At 37.8% G+C, this 22,903-nt stretch overlaps 1 protein-coding gene across 1 annotated transcript in view; it reads right to left on the reverse strand.

The window, feature by feature from the left end:
- Positions 1-22,903, reverse strand: part of NIPAL2 (NIPA like domain containing 2) — an 82,223-nt gene that overhangs the window by 35,828 nt on the left and 23,492 nt on the right. The window contains exons 2-4 of the mRNA XM_042972969.1: positions 22,564-22,632; positions 21,384-21,555; positions 3,788-3,847 (exon numbers count right to left, since the gene is read on the reverse strand). Of these exons, the coding sequence (XP_042828903.1) occupies positions 3,788-3,847; positions 21,384-21,555; positions 22,564-22,632 (301 nt within the window). The remainder of the gene's footprint in view (positions 1-3,787; positions 3,848-21,383; positions 21,556-22,563; positions 22,633-22,903) is intronic.

Genomic DNA, 22,903 nt, shown 5'->3' on the forward strand with positions numbered 1-22,903 from the left:
GAAAAATAATCATTAAAATAATTTAAAGTTATTAATCCACTAAGAATCAGAGCACAGTCCAAACCCTGTCATTGAGTTAATAATAGTTGGCAATTCCTTTCAGACATAGCTTTTGTGAGGTCATTTTTTGAGGCTAGTGGTGAAAAGCTTCATAGCCACAGAGCAACATTTGGCAATAAATTAGTTCAGCTTGTTTCCACATGGCCCAAAAAATCTTCATTTGTTCCATCATGAAAAACAAACTTTCATTTGCTTGAGGCAGGGAAAAATAAATGATTTTCTTTTGCACATTTTGACAATTTAATTTTTAGCATGCTTATATGCTAATCCTTTTTTTTTTTTTAAGCCACTAACTACTCTTTTCTCTGTTTCGTTTTAGTCCCTGTAAAGAAAAAAAAAATGCATTTTTAGCTTTTAACAGAAAGAGCTAAATTTTCCCAAGGCAACAACAATACAGACACAAAGAAAATACATGTGATTTAACACATTACTGAGTGAGGTTGGGGAAAAATCCTTCTCCGTAAGTATGAAATGGGTTATTACATTTCAGATCAAGATAATTTTATGACTTGCTCTTGGAGGCATGGGTATGGGATAGGTGGCTACAATTTTTCTTATTCCTATGACAACAGATTAAAGTTAAGAATTGATCACTTTTAACTATAGTCCAAAACAAATATGGGATCAGCTACAGAGCCCTACTCACAAAGCATTAAATTAGGAAGGCAAAAATACCCAATTAGAATTGTGGAAAATATTAGCTGAATTATTCAAGTTTGCAAAAATATCCTAATCAATGTTTCCTCTGATGAACCATTAGAGTCTAGGGATGTGTGACTGTGGTAGCAGCAATAATGATCAAAGCTGGGGGTGCCTGGGTGGCTCAGTCAGTTAAGCATCTGTCTTTGGCTCAGGTCATTATCTTAGTGGTCCCTGAGTTTGAGCCCCACGTCAGGCTCTGTGTTGACAGCTCAGAGCCTGGAGCTTCCTTCAGATTCTGCGTCTTTCTCTCTCTGCCCCTCCCCTGCTCACACTCTCTCTCTCTCCCTCAAAAATAAATGAACATTAAAAAAAATCATGATCATAGCTAACATGGAAGATTTATTACATGACAGGCCCTGTTGTAAGACTTCTACCTCTAGGAACTCACTTAATCCTACAAGATAGGTAATATTATCTTCATTTGAAACATGAGGAAAATGAAGTTTAAGGAGAGTAAGTAACTTTGAAAGGTCACACAGTTCTCTGTCACTAGAGACTCACCCTCAACCATTACGCTATGCTTATATCAGGCTGCCATTATTAGAATACTGGTCCACCATTTACTAGTTATATGACCTTGGACAAGCTATTTAACCTAAGTATCAGTTCTGTAAATAGGTTGTTCCTACATTTAAATGAGATAGTTCATGTAAAACACTGATAGTACCTGGAAAGAGGAAATGTTTAATAAATATTAGCTATTATTAAAATAAGAGAAATTAGCAAAGAATCAAAGAATTAATAGAGGTTTAATTTACTATTATTATTTTTTGGTGTGTGTGTGTATATGTCTGTTTCTTATTCCCTATGTTACATTTTTAATATTACCTTTCAGGAATGAAGTTGATCGTAGACATGACAATTACATCAACAGGGTTTATATTTCTCAGAGTGCTTATATGAATTATCCAGTTTGATCCTTAGAACAGTCTTCTATGTTTGTCAACAAACTGAGGCTTAGAGAAGTTAGGTAATTTCATGTCAGCCACATAGCTGACAGCGAAAGTTGAATCCAGATTTGAACCTATGAAAGTGAGTTTAATTTACATCCTTTGACATTGAGCTAGTTTCTTGCTTTTAGTAATGTTCTATTGATCTCGGGTTTTCCAAGTATATAATCAAATCATCTGCATACACTGATATTTCTATTTCTTCCCTTTCCATAATTGTGACTTTCATTAATTTTTCCCGATCCTAACTGGCAGCAGTTGAGTGCCATATTAAATAGAAAACTTACCCTGCCTTTTTGCACCTTTGTTAATACTTCTTGTGTTCGTCCCTCTGTACACCCTCCTCCAAATGCTTGGGTATTGCCCGTGCCTGTCCTATCCAGCTATCAGAACTGGTTCAAATGTTACCTCTGCTATAAAAAAATTCTCTCTGAGCTTCTCAACTAGAGTAACCTCTCTTTATTCTAAACCAGTGGTTCTCAACTGGGGGTGGTTTTGTCCCTCGGGGGACATTTGGCAATATCCGAAGTTGTTTTTGGTTGTCATAACTAGGGCGGAGGGTGCTCCTGTCATCTAATGGGTAAAAGCCAGACAGGACGCTGGTAAGCAGCCTACAACACACAGGACAGCCCCCCGCAGAGAAGAATTCTCCAGCCTAAAATGTCAGCAGTGCTGAGGTTGAGCGATCCTGTTCTTAACTAAAGCCTCAAGGCATTAGGATACATACTGCTTTCTGCTTTTAAAAAACTTATTTATGTACATATTTTATCACCAACTGTATCATTTGCGGGCAGAGATTCCGTCTTCGCCATCTTTTTATCACCAGTGTTCACAATAGTTAGCAAGTCTCCCTATATATCCATCTGTATTACTTCATCAAATACTTTTGATTAATTTAAACATTAATCAACCATTAACTATAAAAGATGACATATGTTAGATAAAATGATTTAGAGTTTCCTTAAGGCATTTGACAAATGAGAAAAATAATGTAAGATGTAATTTGTTTTTAATTTATAAAATTCAGGCATTGCTCATTCTTATTTCTAATTCTGTACATCTTCCCCAAATGATTCCACAAACCAAGATACATTAAAAAAAAGAGTATAGAAAAATAATATATTTGAAAAGATACAATGCATATATGAGTGCATTTGGAAAAACATTTTAACCATGACAAATTTGATGATGTGGACTAAAAACTCTACTAGCAGAATCAAACCAAGGAGGAAAAAGAAAAAGTGAAAACACTTTCAAGACAACAGGCTCAAGGGAAACACAATCAGGGAAAACAAATGCTCAACATACCAACACTGGCGTCACATTTAAAGCTCAAATTTTTTTAAAAATGTGATCTCCTTGGAAGTGAGCAGCCACTCCTTTATTTAAAGTGCCTAAAGTATCATATTCGTTATCATATGTCAGCAGCAATTCAGAGAAGACTTTGTCAAGGAAGAAAATATGAACCTCCAGAATTCTTCTCACAAATGATATTTCTAGTAAGACGTAGAAGATACAATCAATAACATGATGGCTCTGCTATATAATAGCAACCCTTCTTATAGCCAGGAAGGCTGTTATTATTTTCTACTAACAGCTGTATTTCTAAATGAAAATCTGAAGGGGAATGTTCTCTGTTGTTTTTGGAAAGAGCAAAATACAAATTAGGTGGTTAATTGGTGCATCTAATTTTTGTGTGGTTTTCATTTTTATGCAGGACTTTCACTTGACAATGTAACAAATACATCCTTTGAAGTGGAAGACTCTATTAGGTAATACAGATGTTTTCTTGGATTTTATTATGCTCATGAAAATTTCATAACATTCATAATAATAGTATAAAATAATAATTCGCTGTGGTCAATAGCATGGGCAGTGGGCACAATGAAAACGGAAATACTTCACATGAAAGTGCAGATGGCAACTCCAAGAAAGAATCCTGGTCACCTCTAAATGAGATTTATCCATTTCAGCAATTTGTTCCCTGTTTTTAAAGCACATTTTTTTTTATGGATAATATTATTTATTTCCTGATCAAGCAGTGCTATAATTACATGACTTAAATAATTACTTACCTAGTAAATCTGAAGCTCTTAAATTTTCTTTCAGAAACATAACAGAAATAATGGCACTACCTAGAAAGGAAATGGCCATCAGTGGTGTTTCCAATATAAAAAACGTACATTACACGGTACCATCTGAAAGAAATTAAGCTCTTTGTGTCTTATACCTGATTAGCTATGTCCTGGTCAGAGACATCCAGCAGCTGTGGCTGTGAAAACAACTCCCTCTCGCCCCCTCATGGTTGAGGATACATAAAAACTGGCCTGGTTTACAATGGACCTAGGACAGTGGCTGGGATAATGCCCCATGGACAGCAAGGGCAAAACAAATGTTACTAAATAACTAAATGAATAGATGAATAGATGGATAGGTGATAGATAGGTAGATAGAGCAGGAAGGGATGGAAAGGCAGAAAGAGACAGAAGGGAAGGAAAGAAAGAATGGAAAGAAGGAAGTTTTAATTTTCGATATATGCCAGACTGAAACTCATTACTTCCCTTCATCTCCTCCTGTAATTCCTATTCCAAGGGGCACCTGGATGGCTCAGTTGGTAAAGTCTATTCCAATGACACCTCTAAGGAGCCCCAGAATCCTAGGACTCCTGCCAGTCTCCACTTTCCTTCATACGACACGTCCAACAGCATCCTGGGTCTGTCAGGTCCAGATTTCACCAACTGTCCACTTCACCCTCCTCTTCAGTCCACTGTCACTGGGCTTCATCTCAGGCATAGACCTCAAGCTCCTGTCACTTTCCTCACACATTTGTCCTCGATCTCTTTTATATTCTATGCCCACCCTTACTAAAATCATCATAATTCCCAGAACCATCATTTAGTTTCATTCTAATTTTTTTCAATTTTTTATTTTTTTTTATTTTTGAGAGACAGAGACAGATAGAGCACTAGTTGGAGAGGGGCAGAGAGAGAGGGAGACACAGAATCTGAAGCAGGCTCCAGGCTCTGAGCTGTCAGCACACGGCCCAACGCGGGGCTCAAACCCACAAACTGTGAGATCATGATCTGAGCTAAAGTCAGACTCTTAACTGACTGAGCCACCCAGGCACCCCTCATTTAGTTTCATTCTAAAGGACTTTTATTCATGTTATTCCCTTTGCAACTTTGCCTCCATTTTTGAGACCAACTCTAGACTCAAGTATCACCTCTGGATTCCCCCAGACCCAGTCGACCAATCCACTCTTTGGTGTGATTGATTACCCCTTGTCATATAGCTTTCATGTTACACGGAAGATTTATTTGCCTATCCCCCACCCCCAACAAAGACTATCAGTTCCTTTTACTCTGCGATGTCTTATTTTTCTAAGATCTCCCAGGTGTAGCTAGCACATAGATAAGAGAGTTGGTGGGATCTCCGCCCTGCATTTACTGGCCCTCATAGTATAAGACCCTCTTTCCCATTACTGAGGCTACTGAATTCTCAGCCTCTAACTGAGCCTTGACCTGTTTCTATGGCCTCAGGTTGTGTAGGGTAAGTTGAATCTCTCTGAGTTGTTCCTCTTATGGAGCCATTCCTCTATGAGTAGAGGCATGGGAAAACCCAAACTTGCAATACTACAAAATAATACACATCATAATTTGAATTTTAAATTTTTAACAGAAATTATTAGCAAGGCTTTTAAGTTTGTTTTTTAAAGTAAAACTATACAGAAGAAAATAGGGAAGAAAAGTCATCATAAAAATAACTCATCACCTAGAGAAAATTGTAGTTAGTATGTTGGCATGTTTATTTTACCTTAGCAGAGTTGAAACTATAATGCATTTTTTTTTCAGTTTCCTTAGCTACCATATTACAAACAATTTGCAACATCATTAAAATTTTTTCATAGATAAAAATTTTAATAAGCCTGTATAATAATCCATTAAATCAATTAAATTTGAATATAACTATATCTGTTATTCTGGCAATTGATTTAAAACAAAATAAATCCATACCAGAAACCCTCATTCAAGATAAGCTGGGATTCTCATATGTTTTCTCCATCTTTTTCTCAACCTCGCTCTCTCTTATTCAAGTTGAGCTATTATTCAAGTCCTTGCAAAATTCTCCTGGGCAGGTTATTTATCGGAATGGACATTTCACACAGAATAAACGGAGTGTGAAAAATGTCCACCAAGCATGAACTTAATTGGGTGATGTGACTTTAAAACATTAAAGCAATGTTTCCTGTACAGATACATAGCCCATTAGGTTAAGAATTGAGTTCAGGACAGGGGTAAAAATGTATGAAAATTTTCCATTTCATATTTGGACCAAAACAATTCAGGGAAACTAATTTAACATTTCAGAGAATTAGAAAAAGTATAAAAAACAAGACCCCATTCCCATCCCATCACTGACCTCCTGTGTAATTACATAAGGAATGTTTTCAAGTGGAGGGAGATCGATCAATAAAAAATAGGTGAATTACCACTACTAACGCGTACCAAATCCAAATGTATTCCATTATAACAATCCTTAAGATGACTATTTCACAGCAAAGGAGTCTAGTAAGAAGGCAGACATTGCTTACATGGAATGAGGAAACCTTAGAGCTGATAGGAGATACAAAGACAATGTACTTCAGGTTCTAAACTTTATATCTGGGAGACATGTCCAGAGGAGTTGTTTGTTCATTCATCGATCCATTTACTTAACAAACATTTATATTACAGGGCACCTGGGTGGCTCAGTCAGTTAAGCATCTGACTTCGGCCCAGGTCATGGTCTCATGGTTTGTGAGTTCGAGCCCCACGTGGGGCTCTGTGCTGACAACTCAGAGCCTGGAGCCTGCTTGGGATTCTGTGTCTCCTTCTCTCTTCACCCACCCCCCCCCCCCAAATAAATAATCACTAACAAACATTTATATTACAGCAGAATCAGAACCAAAGCCCACATTTCCTTATCCCCAGTCCAGAGCTCTTTCTTGTACACTACACTCCATCACCTCCCTTGAAGGTAGAAAGGCATCATTTTCCTTCTTTTCTTGTTGCTCAACCAGTTTCAAAAATAATTTCATTTTAGAACCCATGGGGGCCACCAGGGTGGCTCAGTCAGTTAAGCATCCAATTTTGGCTCAGGTCATGATGTTGTGGTTCGCGGGTTCAAGCCCCACATCGAGCTCTGTGCTGACAGCTCAGGGCCTGGAGCCTGCTTCGGATTCTGCGTCTCCCTTTCTCTCTGACCCTCCCCCTCTCGCTCTCTGTCTCTCTCTCTCAAAAATACATAAACATTAAAAAAAAAAAGAACAGATAGGGGAAAAGTGTTAGGTAGGTGACAATTTCATTGCTAAAAGAAAAATGGGACATGATTGGTAACAATAAACTTGACATATATGCATCAAATTATGTCAATCGGCTACAAAATATTTATCAGAGTTTTAAGAACATTAATATGCTTTTACTTTCTGAAAGAACTTATATCTAATGCATTTCCATACTCATTTTTTTCTGTTTTAAGAGAATATGAGGTTTTCTACCAAACTGTTAGATAAGAAAATAAGATTTTTTAGTTTTATTTATCTAGCAAACGAAGCAATAAAAAAGAACATTCTGTTAAGGAACATTTACTTGTAATTCATTTATCTTTCAAAATATGGTTAAAATGAGAGCTGTGCTGAGCAAAAAGACAGTATCTGAGCAACAGCTAATAACATAACTTCTAAGTAGAACAGTAAATTTTTAAAATGAGAAAAAATAAACTGAAGTGCTTCCTATATAGTTGCAATCAGAGATTCGTCAAACTCAACCCTGTCTAGTTGTTGCTATAACCACCACCACTGCCTGATGAACATCTAGGAAGAGGAAAGAACCACTATGCTTTTGCTCCTGTAGTGAAACTTAATATTCAAAAATAGAGCATTTCAAGATGAACAATTTTTTTGGTTTTTGATTTTTTTTTTTTTTAATTTGAGAGAGAGGGCATGTAAGAGGGGGAGGGACAGAGGGAGAAGGAGAGAGAATCTTAAGCAGGCCCCACGCTCAACACAGAGCCTGAGGTGGGGCTCAATCCCCCTGAATCAAGAGTCAGACGCTCAACTGACTGAGCCACCCAGGCACCCCAAGATCAATAGTTTAAAAAGCATTAAAACAGGACACAGTTGTAAACTAAACAGATTTGGACTAGGTATGATCAACCTATAGTTACTACTGAGCATTTACGTCAGCACTCACATTTTATGTGCATTTTTGACTTGAGGCATATTTGGGCAAGAGGCTACAGAGTGCTCACAGACATGGGTCTACACAGAGAGTACTTGTGGACGCTGGATTAAATTCATTACACAGTGTCATATGGTGACCCCAGAGGCAGACACTGAACCACAATGACCACAATGCATTAAAAAAGAAAAGGTGAAAGGTAGCATATGAAAGATAATGTACCAAAATGTAATCAGTGGTTATGTAGAAGTTGGGTGGCGGGGGGAAGATAGCAGGAATATTTTCTGTTAGGAGAAAAAAAACAAAAAAAGCTTCTACAGTGTTCCTATGGAGCCATTTATTAATGTATTCATTTAGCCCTAAAGTTGTAATGCTTCATTATCAGGAAGACTCTCAACAACAATTATTATGGGTGAGTCAACTATTCTGTTTTTGGCCATTAAATGACACTCAGATTAGTAATCAGAACAGAGTATCCTGTCCAGTCAAAGTTGATATAAAGAAACGTACATGTGGGAATTCTGATTTGGATTTCCAGAAGAAATTAGATAAAGGCCAACCAAGATTCTGGTGGCTTCAGCTAAACCAAGTCTAGATGTGGGCGAGGGTGCCAGGTCCAGGGGTCGGCTGTGGCCTGGTGTTGGGCTTCCTAACGCTCCCTGAAATGAATCCCACATTTGTCCCTGATTTGCCTCCTTTGACATTATTCAGATTTGGTCCAAGGACTGGCTGTTATAAGAGTTGATGCTCTAAAATCCATAGCAGGCCTCAAGTGAAAGGAAAAAAAAAAACAACAACTATAAATTAATCTGGTGCGTGAGAATTCAGAAAGATTGTACAAACTTGATTTGGATTTTCTTCTGTAATAGATACTAATGGGGATCAGTAAAACAGAAGTTAAGCATCAAACTTCTAGATGTTAACAATCAAACTCAAGGGTAGATTTTTACAGGTGAGTTTAGATCTTTGTGTCTGTAGAATAGATAACTGAGGATTCCCTTTTTACATTAAGATATATGTGCACTTTACTAAACTCTCTTTACCCCCCAAATAATGATTTTTTACTAAAGGTTTAATGGCGCAGAAGAGTTCAATAACTATTTAATGCATTATACTATGGCCATTGAAAAATATCTTGCTCACATTTATTTACTACTTTTCATTTTTTACCCTTTATGACAACTTAATTTTTTATTTTATTAAAATGATTTCTTAATGTTTATTTATTTTTGAGAGAGGTAAAGACAGAGCATAAGTGGGGGAGGGGAAGAGAGAGAGGGAGACAGAATCTGAAGCAGGCTCCAGGCTCTGAGCTGTCAGCGCAGAGCCCGATGCAGGGCTCGAACTCACGGACGGTCAGATCATGACCTGAGCCTAGGTCAGACACTTAACTGACTGAGCCACCCAGGTGACCTGACAACTTAATATTTTAAATCCTTTTTAAAATTTGCGGTATAATTGACATACAACATTATATTAGTTTCAGTTATCCAACATAATGATTTTATATTTGTATTTCTGTTTTATTTTTTAAGATTCTTTCACTTAATACTTTACCGAAGTATAATTATATGCAATGTTATATTAGTTTCAGGTATACAACATTCAACAATTCTATACATTTCTCAGTTCTCATCAAGATTAGTGCACTCTTTTTAAACTTAATTTTTTATTTTAGTATAGTTGACACACAATCTTATATTAATTTTAGGTGTATAATTTAGTGATTTGACAGGTTTGTACATTATGCTGTGTTCACCACAAGTGTAGCTACCATCTGCCCCGTTACATCACTATTACAATACCATTGACTGTATTCCTTATGCTGTTGCCTTTTATTCTCATGACTTACTCATTTCATAACTGGAAGCCCGTATCTTCCTCTCTCCTCCACCCATGTTGCCCAAACCCCCATCCCTTCTCCTCTGGCAACCATCAGTTTGTTCTCTATAATTATAGGTCTGATTTTGCTTTTAGCTTGTTTATTCAATTTTTTTAAGATCATTTTTTTAAAGATTCTACTTATAGGGATTGCCTTAAGAATTCGGAGTATTCCCTAAGAATACTGAGCATCTCTTCATATATCTGTTGGCCATTTATGTCTTCTTTGGAAAAATATCTATTCAGGTCCTCTGCCCATTTTTTAATTGGATTTTTTTTTTTTGGTTGAGTTGAATAAGATCTCTATGTATTTTGGATATTAACCCCTTATTGGACATATTATTTGAAAATATCTTCTCCCACTCAGCACTATGCTGTCTTGTTTTGTTGATGGTTTCTTTCACTGTACAAAAGTTTTTTATTTTGATGTAGTCCCAACGGTTTATTTTTACTTTTGTTTCCCTTGCCTTAGGAGACATAACCAGAAAGATTTTTCTGTAGCTCATGTGAGAGAAATTACTGCCTATGTTTTCTTCTAGGAGTTTTATGGTTTTAGGTTTCACGCTTAGGTCTTTAATCCATTTTGAGTTTATTTTTGTGTATGGGGTAAGAAAGGGATCTAGTTTCATTCTTTTGCATGTTGGCTGCCCAGTTTTCCCAGCACCATTTGTTGAAGAGAGTGTCTTTTTCCCATTGTATATTCTTGCGTCCTTTGTCATGGACTAATTGACCATATAAGTGTGGGTTTATTTCTGGACCCTCTATTCTGTTCCATTGATTTCTGTGTCTATTTTTTGCCAGTGCTGTACTGTTCCGATTACTACAGCTTTGTAACATGTCTTGAAATCTGGCATTGTGACACCTCCAGCTTTGTTCTTCTTTCTCAAGACTGCTTTGGTTATTCGATTCTTTTGTGGTTCCATACGAATTTTAGGGTTATTTGTTCTAGTTCTGTGAAAAACATTGTTGGTATTTTGATAGGGATTGCATTAAATCTGCCGATGTTTGTATATATTGCAAAATGGTCACCATATTAAGTCTAGTTAACATTGCTCACCATATATAATTACAGAATGTTTTTTCTTATAATGAGAACTTTTAAAATTTACTTTTAGCAACTTTTAAATATGCAACACAGTACTATTAGCTATGGTTGCCATGCAGTGTATGACATCCCATGACTTATTTATTTTATAACTGGAAGTTTGTACCTTCTGACCCTCTTCAGTCATTTCACCCACCTCCCATTTCCTGCCTCTGACAACCACCAATCTGTTCTCTGTATCTATAAGCTTGATTTTTTTGTTTGTTTTTCAGATTTCACATATTGGTGAGATAATATGGTATTAGTCTTTCTTTGAGTTACTTCACTTAGTGGAATGCCCTCAAGGTCCATCCATGTCATAAGTGATAAGATTTCATTCTTTTTTGTGGCTGAATAATATTCCATCATGAATATACACCATTTTTAAAAAAATTAATCCATTGATAGATACTTAGGTTGTCTCCATATCTTGGCTATTATAAATAATGCTGCAATGAACACAGGGATGCATATTATCTTTTCAAGTCACTGTTTTGTTTCTTTGGATAAATACCCAGAAGTGGAATTTCTGGATCACATGGTAATTTTATTTTTAATTTTTTGAGGAACTTCCATATTGTTTTCCATAGTGGCCGCACCAATTTACATTCCTAACAGTGCAATTTACATTACTAACAGTGCATACGGGTTCCCTTTTCTCCACATCCTCGCCAACACCTGTTACTTCTTATCTTTTGATAATAACCATTCAAACAGGTATAAGGTGATATCTCATTGTGGTTTTGATTTGCAATTCCCTATTGATTAATGATGTTGGACATCTTTAATGTACTTGTTGGTGATCTGTATGTCTTCTTAAAAAAAAAGTCTATGCAGATCCTGTGCCTATTTTAAAATTGGATCATTTGTCGTTTTTGCTATTACGTGAGTTCTTTATATATTTTGGATGTTAACTCCTCATTTGATATATGATTTACAAATATTTTCTCCCATTTAGTAGTTTGTCTTTTCATTTTGTTGATAGTTTCTTTTGCTGTGCAGAGCTTTTTAATTTGGTGTAGTCCCACTAGTTTATTTTTGCTTTTGTTGTCTTTGCTCTTGGTGTCAAATCCAAAAACATCATTGCCAAGAATAGTGTCAAGGGGCTTACTGCCTATGTTTTCTTCTAGGAGTTTCATGGTTTCAGGTCTTACATTCAGGTCTTTAATCCATTTTGAGTCAATTTCTGTGTATGATGTAAGAGACTGGTCGAATTTCATTCTTTTGCATGTGACTATGCAGTTTCCCAACACCATTTATTGAAGAGACTGATCTTTCTCATTGCATATTCTTGGTTCCTTTGTAGAAAATTAATTAAACACATAGGCATAGATGTATTTCTGGGCTTTCTGTTTTGGTCCATTGATCTGTGTCTGTTTTTATGCCAATACCAAAGAGTTTTGATTACTATAGTTTTGTAATATCATTTGAAGCCGGGGAGCGTAATGCCTCCAGCTTCGTTCTTCTTTCTTAAGATTCCTTTGGCTATTTTGTGGCTCTATACAAATTTTATAGCTGTCTTTTCTAGTTCTGTGAAAAATGCTGTCGGAATTTTAATAGGGATTGCATTGAATCCATAGATTGCTTTGGGTTGTATGGGCATTTTAACAATATGAAGTCTCCTGATCCTTGAGCACAGACTATCTTTCCATTTATTTGCATCATCTTCCATTTCTTTCATCAATGTCTTACAGCTTACAGGGTACAGGTTTTCCACTTCCTTGGTTAAATTTACTCCTAGGTATTTTATTCTTTTTCATGCAACCGTGACCACTTCTTAAAAGACACATTTAACCCAAAATTAAAACAATTACACTTTACTCATCTGTGATTATGGATATAATATTCATATCTGATTCAGTTATAAAAAACAAAACAAACAAACCTTTGGTCCATGGGTTACAAATTCAAATGCATACAGGGGCCAAGTAGGCAATCCTCTATAGAGGAAAAAAGTAATGAAGATGGTGGGCTGGGGCAATGAAGGGTGGTAGGGTGTGATGATGAGGTTGGGGGCTGGTGTGATGAGGGCGGGGAACTGTAGCTATGGGGAGCAGTAGGGCCGTGGTGACTTGGAATATACAAGATCAGTGAAAAGTGGCAGCCATAACTCAGCTCTAGCCACATGCAAGTCCAGGGTTACCAAATCTGATTCTTTAAGGCAAACCACTTTTTGTGTTTCATGGTCCAGTTTTTAAACTGGAAAATTAGTTTGTATTCTTTAAAAGCATTGCTTAAGCCAAACAAAACACAGCCATGATCTGATCTACAAGACACCAGTTTTTGAAATCTCACCTGGTCTGCAATGAAAACGTCATCAATTTTCACTTAGTGTACGTTCCATTCACTGGTTAGCCTCTGTGATCTGAAGGGAAACCAGGCTATATCTTTATAATATAGTCAAGTAGAAGGCAAAGTAGTAAAGGAAACCATTTCATAAAAAATAACCCATGACATGAAAAGAACATATTTATATAACAATGCTACAAACAGATCCTCACATGTAAATATCTGGCTTGTGGTTTCTGACCACTTACAACGGCAACTTTATTGTACTGCTAAAAAGCAAACCACGAAAGCACTTTCCCGTCACTCACCATCAAGCTTCAAACATGTGGACACATTGAGCGTGCTCCCAGGCTCAATCAACTCTAACTGTATGGAGGTACTGAGTGACCCAAAATTATCATTCCCTGTTGTAGAACTGTAGGGGTAAAGTAGGTCAATTACCACATACTCTATGGAGTTAGGATTTGAAAATCTGAAAATGTGAGAGTTTGAAAAGTGTTTCTTTATAGAGAAAAAAAGTCCTACCACCCATACCGGCAGGAATGCAGGGGTCAAGTTGTTCATATTAATATAAAATTTGCTTGCGTCACTTATTGAAGATACTGGAGAAATTATTCATAGGTAATTTGTATAATTTCAAACAAGGAAATGTACCTGGATTAAGACTCTGAAAAAGTAAAAACTCTGTCGCTGAGAAGATTAACTCTGTATTATAAATTCAATAGCACATTACTTCGTCAGTAGCAACTTCTCTAGAAATACATCCTCAAAAAGTCAGGATGGGTGGAAAAGACCTTTCAAATAGAGTTTTTTAGGTTTTAGGAATGCTCTCAGCTAAGTGCATGAGCAGACATAAAATGAGAACTTCAGAGTTTAATTCTGTGCATTTTATTTAGGCTGGTCTGGGGACAAATCTGCTGGAGCAGACAACCCAAAGCCACTGAGAAAGGGATATTTTCTGCATATTTCCAACATGAAAATAAACGTCTGCGTGAAGTGCCCACAGGCAGCCCATGTGGTTTAGAGCTCTCGTGATTTCATCCAGGCTGGCACTAAGCACGGGCCTCCAAAGGACAGAGAATTTGCAGCATCTAGGTCTGTGGAATGCTACAGGTCACTTGCTTATTGGTCTGTTTATGCTTCCTTTCATTTGTTTCTAATAAAAATCTTGGAGACCAAAGTTTCTGCTTGAGATGACTTCTTTAGAGTTCCAAAAAGGCCTCACCAGAGCTTTCTGGCTACACTAGGACCATCGTCTAATGGGTTACAGACACACTTCAGCTTACAGCTCTATCACGGCACAACAGAAATACACGAAACAACATATATCCCACATCATGAATTTCCATTTGGGCCACAGCCAGCATGTTAGGGAAAACTGGAGATGGAAAAGACTTAAGAGTCACATGTCTCATTCTCTCCTCATTTTCTCAGGGCATTTGGCTCTCTAACTTTCATCCAAATTAGCCCATCACACAGTGACTACTTCTCTTAGGAAATTATTTGAGGGCCAAGGAAATCTCGCTGCTATTGATGTTATCATTCCACATAAAATTCCAAGTGTTTGATCTCATACAATTCATCTCAAATTTCATCTACTCATTACTCACTTCTATACATCTGGGCATTAATGAAGTAAAATAGCAAGTTTGTGTGTCTCATACATTACCTGACATAGTGGATGCTCATTCAATATTTGTTTCTTGCCTTTATTTCTAAATTACTGCCTGAATTTAACTTGGAAAGGCTGATACAGTCTGTGAACTCTCTTCAAATTACTTTAAATCAATATACTCTCAGAGGTACGGAACTGAGAAATGTCATTGGTGCTTCTATTATGCCCTATTTCTCCCACCCTCCCTGGCCCTACAACAACCTTCCTTCATATTCCACTCCCTTACCACCCCTACACAAATTAATTTTTTGTTGTTGTTTTGGGTTGTTTGTTTTTAAAAAGATTTTTTAAATGGATATTATTTTTGAGAGAGACAAAGAGACAGAATATGAGTGGGCAAGGGGCAGAGAAAGAGGGAGACACAGAATCCGAAGCAGGCTCCAGGCTCTGAGCTGTCAGCACAGAGCCCAATGTGGGGTTTGAACTCATGAACCGCGAGATCATGACCCAAGCTGAAGTCAGGCGCTCAACCAACTGAGCCACCCAGGTGCCCCCACAAATTAATTTTATACCGAGTAAGGTCTACCATGAATCTCCTTAATTCCATGTGACTTCAACTCTTTCGGTTGTTGATGGCGTCATGATTTTTAACCATCTCTCAATGCTTCAGCACAGCATAGATCAGTCATGAGGATGAACAAAAAAAGGAAAATGTGAAATGAAAGCCTGTACTTTGTAGATGCACAAATAATCTAACTTAACCCCCAAAGGACAGGCTTAAAAACTTTTAAGTATTTACAAAAGTGAATATCCATGAGTTCCTTGCAATGGAATGTTTAACCATTATGCTTTTAAGCAAATGTTTTTCTCTTCCAACACCCAAGAACAGAACATCCTGTCCTCATTTTATCAAACTTCAAATTCAAACCAGCTCTACAAAGCTGTATTGTGTGATTTTCCTGTACTATGCTTTCCTGGAGGAAGCAGACGGAAAGCAAGCAGACACACGCAGTCACATCTCCTAGGTCTCAGTTAAATGGTAAGGACAGGTATTAAACAGGTCATTGTGAGCATGATGAAAGCTGCTGGAGGGGAAATGCAGGACCAGGGCTGCTGTGTGTGGTTGAGCAGGTTGTACAGTGCACAAAGACACAAAATCTGAGAAAGCACCACCCACATCTCACATCTTGCTGAGTTGTATATCTCTCAGGACAATTCTATGACAGATGGTGCCTAAGCATGCTGTACCAATGAAATCACTGTATCACAGTAATTTGCAGACAAACAGAAATAACGTATCACGAGAAAGGCTGCCTTTTTCTAATTCACAAAAAGACACCATGTAGACAAGAAGAGGGCCCTGTAGGGTGCTAAGGGAACAGAGAGAATAAGCCTGTTTAATTTAGTCTAGAAGCCAAGAAAGACCTTCTGGGGAGGGAAGGATTAGTAGTAGTTTAAAATTGTACTACAAACTCCACAGAATATCCAACTTATTTCTTTTTACTAGATTTTTGGTATAACAGTTTCTCTAAAAACACATTCTCAAATTGCAGTTAGACCTTGAAAGAAATCTGCCCTTCAGCCTCTCTGAAGTTAATTAGCAAGTAAACAGAAGTGATAGGAAGCCAGAGCAAGAAGACAGAAAGTTACACACACATCTTAGGCTGCTATGCTTTTCCTAGGACAAATTTCTGTGTCTGTTTTTTTTTTTTTTTAATATTTTTTAACATTTATTCATTTTTAAGAGACAGAGACAGAATGTGAGTGGGGGGGGGGGGAAGCAGAGAGAGAGGGAGACACAGAATCCAAAACAGGCTCAAGGTTCTGAGCTGTCTGCACAGAGCCTGATGGGCGGCTCGAACCCACAAAGCGTGAAATCATGACCTGAGCTGAAGCTGGACGCTTAACCGACTGAGCCACCCAGGTGCCCCTGTTTTTGTTTTTGTGTGTGTGTGTTTTTTAATGTATTTTGTCTTGGTAGGTTATTTTGGAAATTCTGGTATTTTCCAACACATTTCAGTAGGAAACATGTGGAACAATCAAGGGGTAATTGCTGCTCAATGGCTGAACAAATGAGCTGTGAGGATCCTACTTTTCTGCTCCCTGAAAATGAGCCATTACATGGATGAGAACAATGGAAAGCATTTCTTAAACTGGTTCCTCCATTTTAGAGAATTTAATCATCAGCCATCTTCTGGGGGCATGGGAAGGGATGCCCTTATGAAGAATGAGCTTTGTTTCTAAGTAATACTAATAATTATAAATCACAGTGACAGTAGCTAGTGTTGTCTACATGTCAAACTCTGCAGTACGTATCCAACACTGTTCTCAGCCATTTGCGTTTACTCTGCTTTTCCCCAGGACAACTTCTGAGGTAAGAACTCTTCTTTATTTTTTATTTTTAAGGAATCTCGACACACAGCATGGGGCCTGAACCTACAACCCTGAGATCGAGGGTCGCACGCTCCTCCCCCGACTGAGTGAGCCAGGCGCCCCCTGAGGTAAGAACTCTTTGTATCTCCACTTTACAGGTTAGCGATCTGAGGCATGAACCTGTTTACATAACTTGTATGAGGCCACAGAGCTTTCCAGTGGCAGAGCTGGGATTTGAACCCTGGCAGTGTGGCCCCAGAGCTCATGTTCTGGACCATTCAACTGCCCTGTCTGGTTGGGACAAATATCCAGCCTAGGCTAGAGACAAAATTGAGAAATAACCACTAAGCTTTCTTAACTAATGGAAACACAAACACAAGTCAACATCTAGAACTAACCACACTGCCAGTGTAACTAGCGTTATCAGTCAGAATGAGCGTTTGGATGTATTCTCCAGTGAGAAAGACCTTCAGGGAGAAAGCGTAAGGTGACGCAAGAATACTAGGGCTCTGACATTCTCAGAAAGCTGGACCCAGGCCTGGGCATTCAGATCTGCCAGGATTATTTCCCATTATCCAATCCTTAAGACTCAGACAGGCTAGATCACTCGCTCGTGCCGGGCAGTGGAGATTAGAGAATTATTAATGTGAGCACTGCCTTAAGAATTCCCTAAAGGGTTTTCTGCAGAATTGATGTCCTTTTTCTTTTCTTCTCTTTTTTTTTGGGGGGGGGCAGACAGAAGGAGGGAGGGAGAGAATCCCAAGCAGGGATTTTTTTTTTTTTTTTTTTTTCCCGCTGAGTGTGGAACGGAGCTGGTGCTGAGTGAGCCTGACGCAGGGCTCGTCCCACGGCCCTGGGATCATGACCTGAGCCAAAACCAAGAGTCAGATGCTCAACTGACTGAGTCTCCCAGCGCCCCAGAACTGCTGTCCTTTGAGGATGCTTCATATAAAAACGTTTTGTGGTCAGTAGGTTCCAAAAACCTGGCTGACTGCACCTGCCTCTGAAAGACTGACAGTGTGCCCAGAAACCCGACACTAATGAAACCTGGCTGACATTTAAAACCCAATATCACAGGGGCGCCTGGGTGGCTCAGTCGGTTGAGCTTCCGACTTCGGCTCAGGTCACAATCTCACTGTCTGTGAGTTCGAGCCCCGCATCGGGCTCTGTGCTGACAGCTCAGAGCACGGAGCCTGCTTCGGATTCTGTGTCTCCCTCTCTCTCTAACCCTCCCCCGCCCATGCTCTGTCTCTCTCTGTCTCAAAAACAAAATAAAAAACATTAAAAAAAATAAATAAAAAAAACCAATGTCACAGAACTCTGTTTGATTATGGAGCTCTTTGCCTCCTTTGGAACCACCAGTAAAACCAGGGCCTGAGGAGCACGGCTGCAAGGTGAGCCTGTCAGCAAGGAGCGGCAGAACACATGGAGAAGGGGAAAGCAAGGAGAAAAGAAGATGCTCTGAGGCAGGACTGTGAGAAGAGCACAAACCGAGATAGCCATACTGCTTACCATGGTGTTTCTTACATACTAGCCCTAAAAACAATTTGTTCAGTTAAACTTACAAAGGGAAAAGGAATTTTGATTATGTAATGCAAAACAGCAGGTCTGACATATTAGGGGGCCTGCCATGCTGTGGGTAGCGAGATTAGAACACATGATTACCCACACGGTATCTCCCCTCACTTCCGGAAAGGAAAAAAGGAGCATGGTGTGTTGGTGTCAACCAGATCACCTCGGCAGAGGGAGGAAGATGGCAGAAAGTACCTACCCTTCGGTTGGACTTCAGAGCTCAAGGTTTTTTTTTTTAAAGTTTTGGATTTTAATTTTCTTTCGTTCTTTTTTTTTTTTTAATTTTAAAAGTAACAAAAGATAGAAGACAGACCAGACAAGAATATGCAATCTCCCATCCCATGCAACACTGCGATGTATACTATCTATCTTTTTTTTTTTTTTAACTCAGAAGGAAATTTTGATTTCTTTCATGAATTTCTCAAGACATAACAGTGGGGGGAAAGTTCCAGCACAGAAAAGTGTGGACGCTTTTCTGCCTCATCTGTAGACAGAGCCATATGATATGGCTATTTTAAAAATACTCTCCTTTTTGTTTCAGGTCCTTTAGAGTTTCTAGAATCTTTATAAGGAACCTCAGGGTGGTAGGGGTTTGTGCTGGGGACTATTCTCAATCACCAGTGGTCCACAACCCACCCACGACACTTCACAACCTAAATGCAGCTCAGGAATGCTGTGGGAATATTTACTCGTGAGCATATACTAGTTTGCAAAGATTGTAAAGTAGGAAATGGCTTGTATTTGAGGCTGTAAGTTTACTTCTTTGAACCACTTTATGGGCAGACAGGGAGGCTGTTAAAAAGATTGTAACGTTGAAATATCAACTGGGGCTAAAAGCACACAAAGAATGTAGCATTAAGAAAGGTCCACCTGTTAAACCAGTGAGCTCAGAGTGTGAACATGAGTGGACTGGCCCCACAGGGGGCTTGGGGAGGACAGGGCACTGTCTAAGGTGAGTGGGAAAACTTAAGCTTCCTATTACTAATGAGAGCTTTGAGCAAGTCAGGCCAAGAGGAGCAGCCTCGCAAGCAGCTCAGCTGAAGGGCTGTGAAGGGTATCAAGGTGACCTTAATCTCTGGCGACTTCCAAATTCTCACTTTAGGTCCCACAGAGCTTGGCTATATTTCATTTCTTTGAAATCTCTGACCATTACAACAAGTCCAGCCACACTCCCCTTCCTTTGAGCTAGTTGGACCAGCTCTCTTTTTCTTGTTCCCAGAGGAAAGGATTCCCAGTGCTGAGTGACTCGAGATAACTGCAGAATTTCAACTGAGTGTACCAACCCTCCTCCAGGTGTCTGTTTATATTCCTGGACACTGTTTTGTCTACTTCCTGGAAATGAAGCATAAAGCAAAACAAGAAGCAAAAATAAAAACCAGCTCTAAATATACAGTCATTATGAAGAAAAACACAACATTTTCAGAATAACTGGGGCCTGTAGAAGTCCCAAGGTGACAATATAACGAGATCTTTTATCTATCATTTGTCAGATCTTGAGAAGAAAAAAAGAAATCCACAATGTCCACATACATAGTATGTGTAGCAAAAAGAAGATATGCTAAAATTGCTCATTTTATTGGGATGTTAAAAATGGTAAATGATTATATAAATTGTGTGCCTATTCAGAGAAGTAACAGTATGGTAATTTTAACTGAACAATTTCTAGAAAGCTACAAAAGTGTTCTTTGCTAAATATTCTACCCTAGTACACCACGGAAGTATTTTGAGTAAGATATTTTGAATGATTAAGAAGGAGAAACTACTTTCAACATAAAATAAAATTCTCTTTGAATACACATTATTTTGGTTTAAACTCTGCTTTCTTTAAGAATATCATATTCTTAGGAGAAATATTAAAATCGGGACACGTGAGCACATCTTATGCTTGATCTAGTTGTTACCAGACAATAATCATCAACTTGTTTCTATTTCAGTGAAGATTTCAAATTCACAGACATTTTGAAACATGCTGTTTCCATAGCAGCAAATAAAGAGTAAAATTAAAAGGATTTTTATTGATTTTAACAAGTCTTGGAAAATTTATTCATCTTTTTAGCAGTGATTTTGCTCTTTTTTTTTAGTCTTTAGCAACATCTCATATTCTCTTTTCTATATATATTTAGTACATCATATAAATTTTGAAAAATAGGTTAATTGTGACATTACCGTAAATGTACACATTCTTATAGTAATGGAGAATAACCAATATTTGATCCTTAGTGTAAAAGAGATACTGAACTATGCAGTCAAGATGAGGCATCAAATGCTCTAACTACAAGCAACATCAGCTTAACATCTGAATAAAATACAACACTGTACAAATATTTTTAGATAATTCATTAACGATTTAAAAAGCATGGTATAACATTTGCTGTTACTATTAATTTATTAAGACGCACACACTGGAAATAAGGCTTTCAAATATCAATACTACAGCTACAAAATGCAAGTTTCTTTCTGTTAATATGGCCCCATGATGGCAGATAAGTGAAACCAGCAGTATAATCATTCCAAGTTAACCTGCTAAGAAAATAGGACTTCATTCCTTTGTTCGCGTGTTGTTTAAGTTGTATATTTTTCTGCCAATTATTCTGATGTCTAAAACTTTCTATTTGTCAAAACACAGAGAAATGGCTCACCTGTAACAGACACACAGCCTAACGGAGCGATGAGAGTAATGGGGGCAAATCCGTAGGCTGCAAAGTTGCCCATCTCCCCAACGGCCATGAGCACGGCCCCAGCCCACCACAACATACTCTTGAAGTATGGCCTTGGGTGTTCCTGGTGTGCCAACTGGACATGAGAATATTTCTGGAAGGAAATCAGGATGCAAATAAGAAAATATCTCTACCACAAATTAAAACTTGCCCTGAAAAGTTTTGGTCCTATGCATTTGCATCATGGCTTTTATTTGCAGGTTATTACAGAGCAATTGCTATGGCTTTCTGCTTGTTCCAAACATATTAACTGCAGAAGTGACTCCCACTGATGGAGAATTTTGTGGAGGAAAGGGCCTTCTCACATAGGAATGTTGCTTAATTCTGATAACTGTAAAGTTAGTACCAGTCTTCCTCTCCAAAGATGAGGAGTATGTTAAGGAGTTAAGTGTCTTAAGACTACCTTCAGAATGTCGAAAAAGTTCTGATGCCAAAATAAACATTCGGGAAATAAAAATAATAAGTTACTAAAGGAAAATCCTCTGAAAATGGATTCAAACGTATGAGTCAAAGTAGCTACCACAATAAACATAGCAAGGCAGAATGCTTTGATAGTTGGGGGTTGGGGTGATAGATGCTTATTTACATCTGGTTTGAGTATTTTTTGTATTTGAAACATATATATTCATGGCCATTACATAAAGCCCAATTTCCTTATTGATTTTATGACAACTGAACTTACTTTCTTATAAGAAGTATATACAATTCTAGATTATGTTTGAAAACTTAAAAAAATAATAAAAGTACTAGAAGAAAACACAGAACATTAAAAATAAATCTTGGTTTACGCCAAGATTATGAACAACTTTGGTACAAATTTGTGGTACAAATTTACAAACTACTGAGGCACCTTGCCTAGGATATGCAATACTATTAAGATGCCCACAAAAACATTTAATTTCTTTTAAAATTAGAAGAAGAAAAAAGTGAACGCAATCCAGCCTAAGATATATTTGTCTTTATGTCAGTGAGGTCATAAAATATAATTGTTTAGATTTTTTGTGGAGGAAGGATCCCAGGAGGGCAAAAGTGCCTGAGACCCCTTCAAGCCATAATGTGTCCCTAGATCAAACTACACTTAGAAAAACAAGCTACTTCTTACCTGAATATTTAGGGAAATACTGATTACCAAGTTTCCTAAAATGGCCAGCAAAACTCCAAAAAGGTGAATCTGTAGAAGAAAATGTTTTCTTTTTTCAGTAACACTTGTAAGATATTTACTAAAAATCCCCTCCCCCCAAAAAAACCAATAAAATTTAAGTTGATACATTCATTCATTTGTTCATTCATTCAGCATATATTTACATAGCACCCATTTGCCAGGATCATTTGGATTATGAATAGTGGTTTTGTCAGGATTTGGTTTTTTTCACTTTAGTCAAATATTATTCTTTAGAACTAGCTCAATGCTTTACTGAATTCTCTAGATATTTGTTTAATTC

This window comes from Panthera tigris, chromosome F2 (assembly GCF_018350195.1).
Source record: "Panthera tigris isolate Pti1 chromosome F2, P.tigris_Pti1_mat1.1, whole genome shotgun sequence".
In the NCBI taxonomy this organism is placed as follows: Eukaryota; Metazoa; Chordata; class Mammalia; order Carnivora; family Felidae; genus Panthera; species Panthera tigris.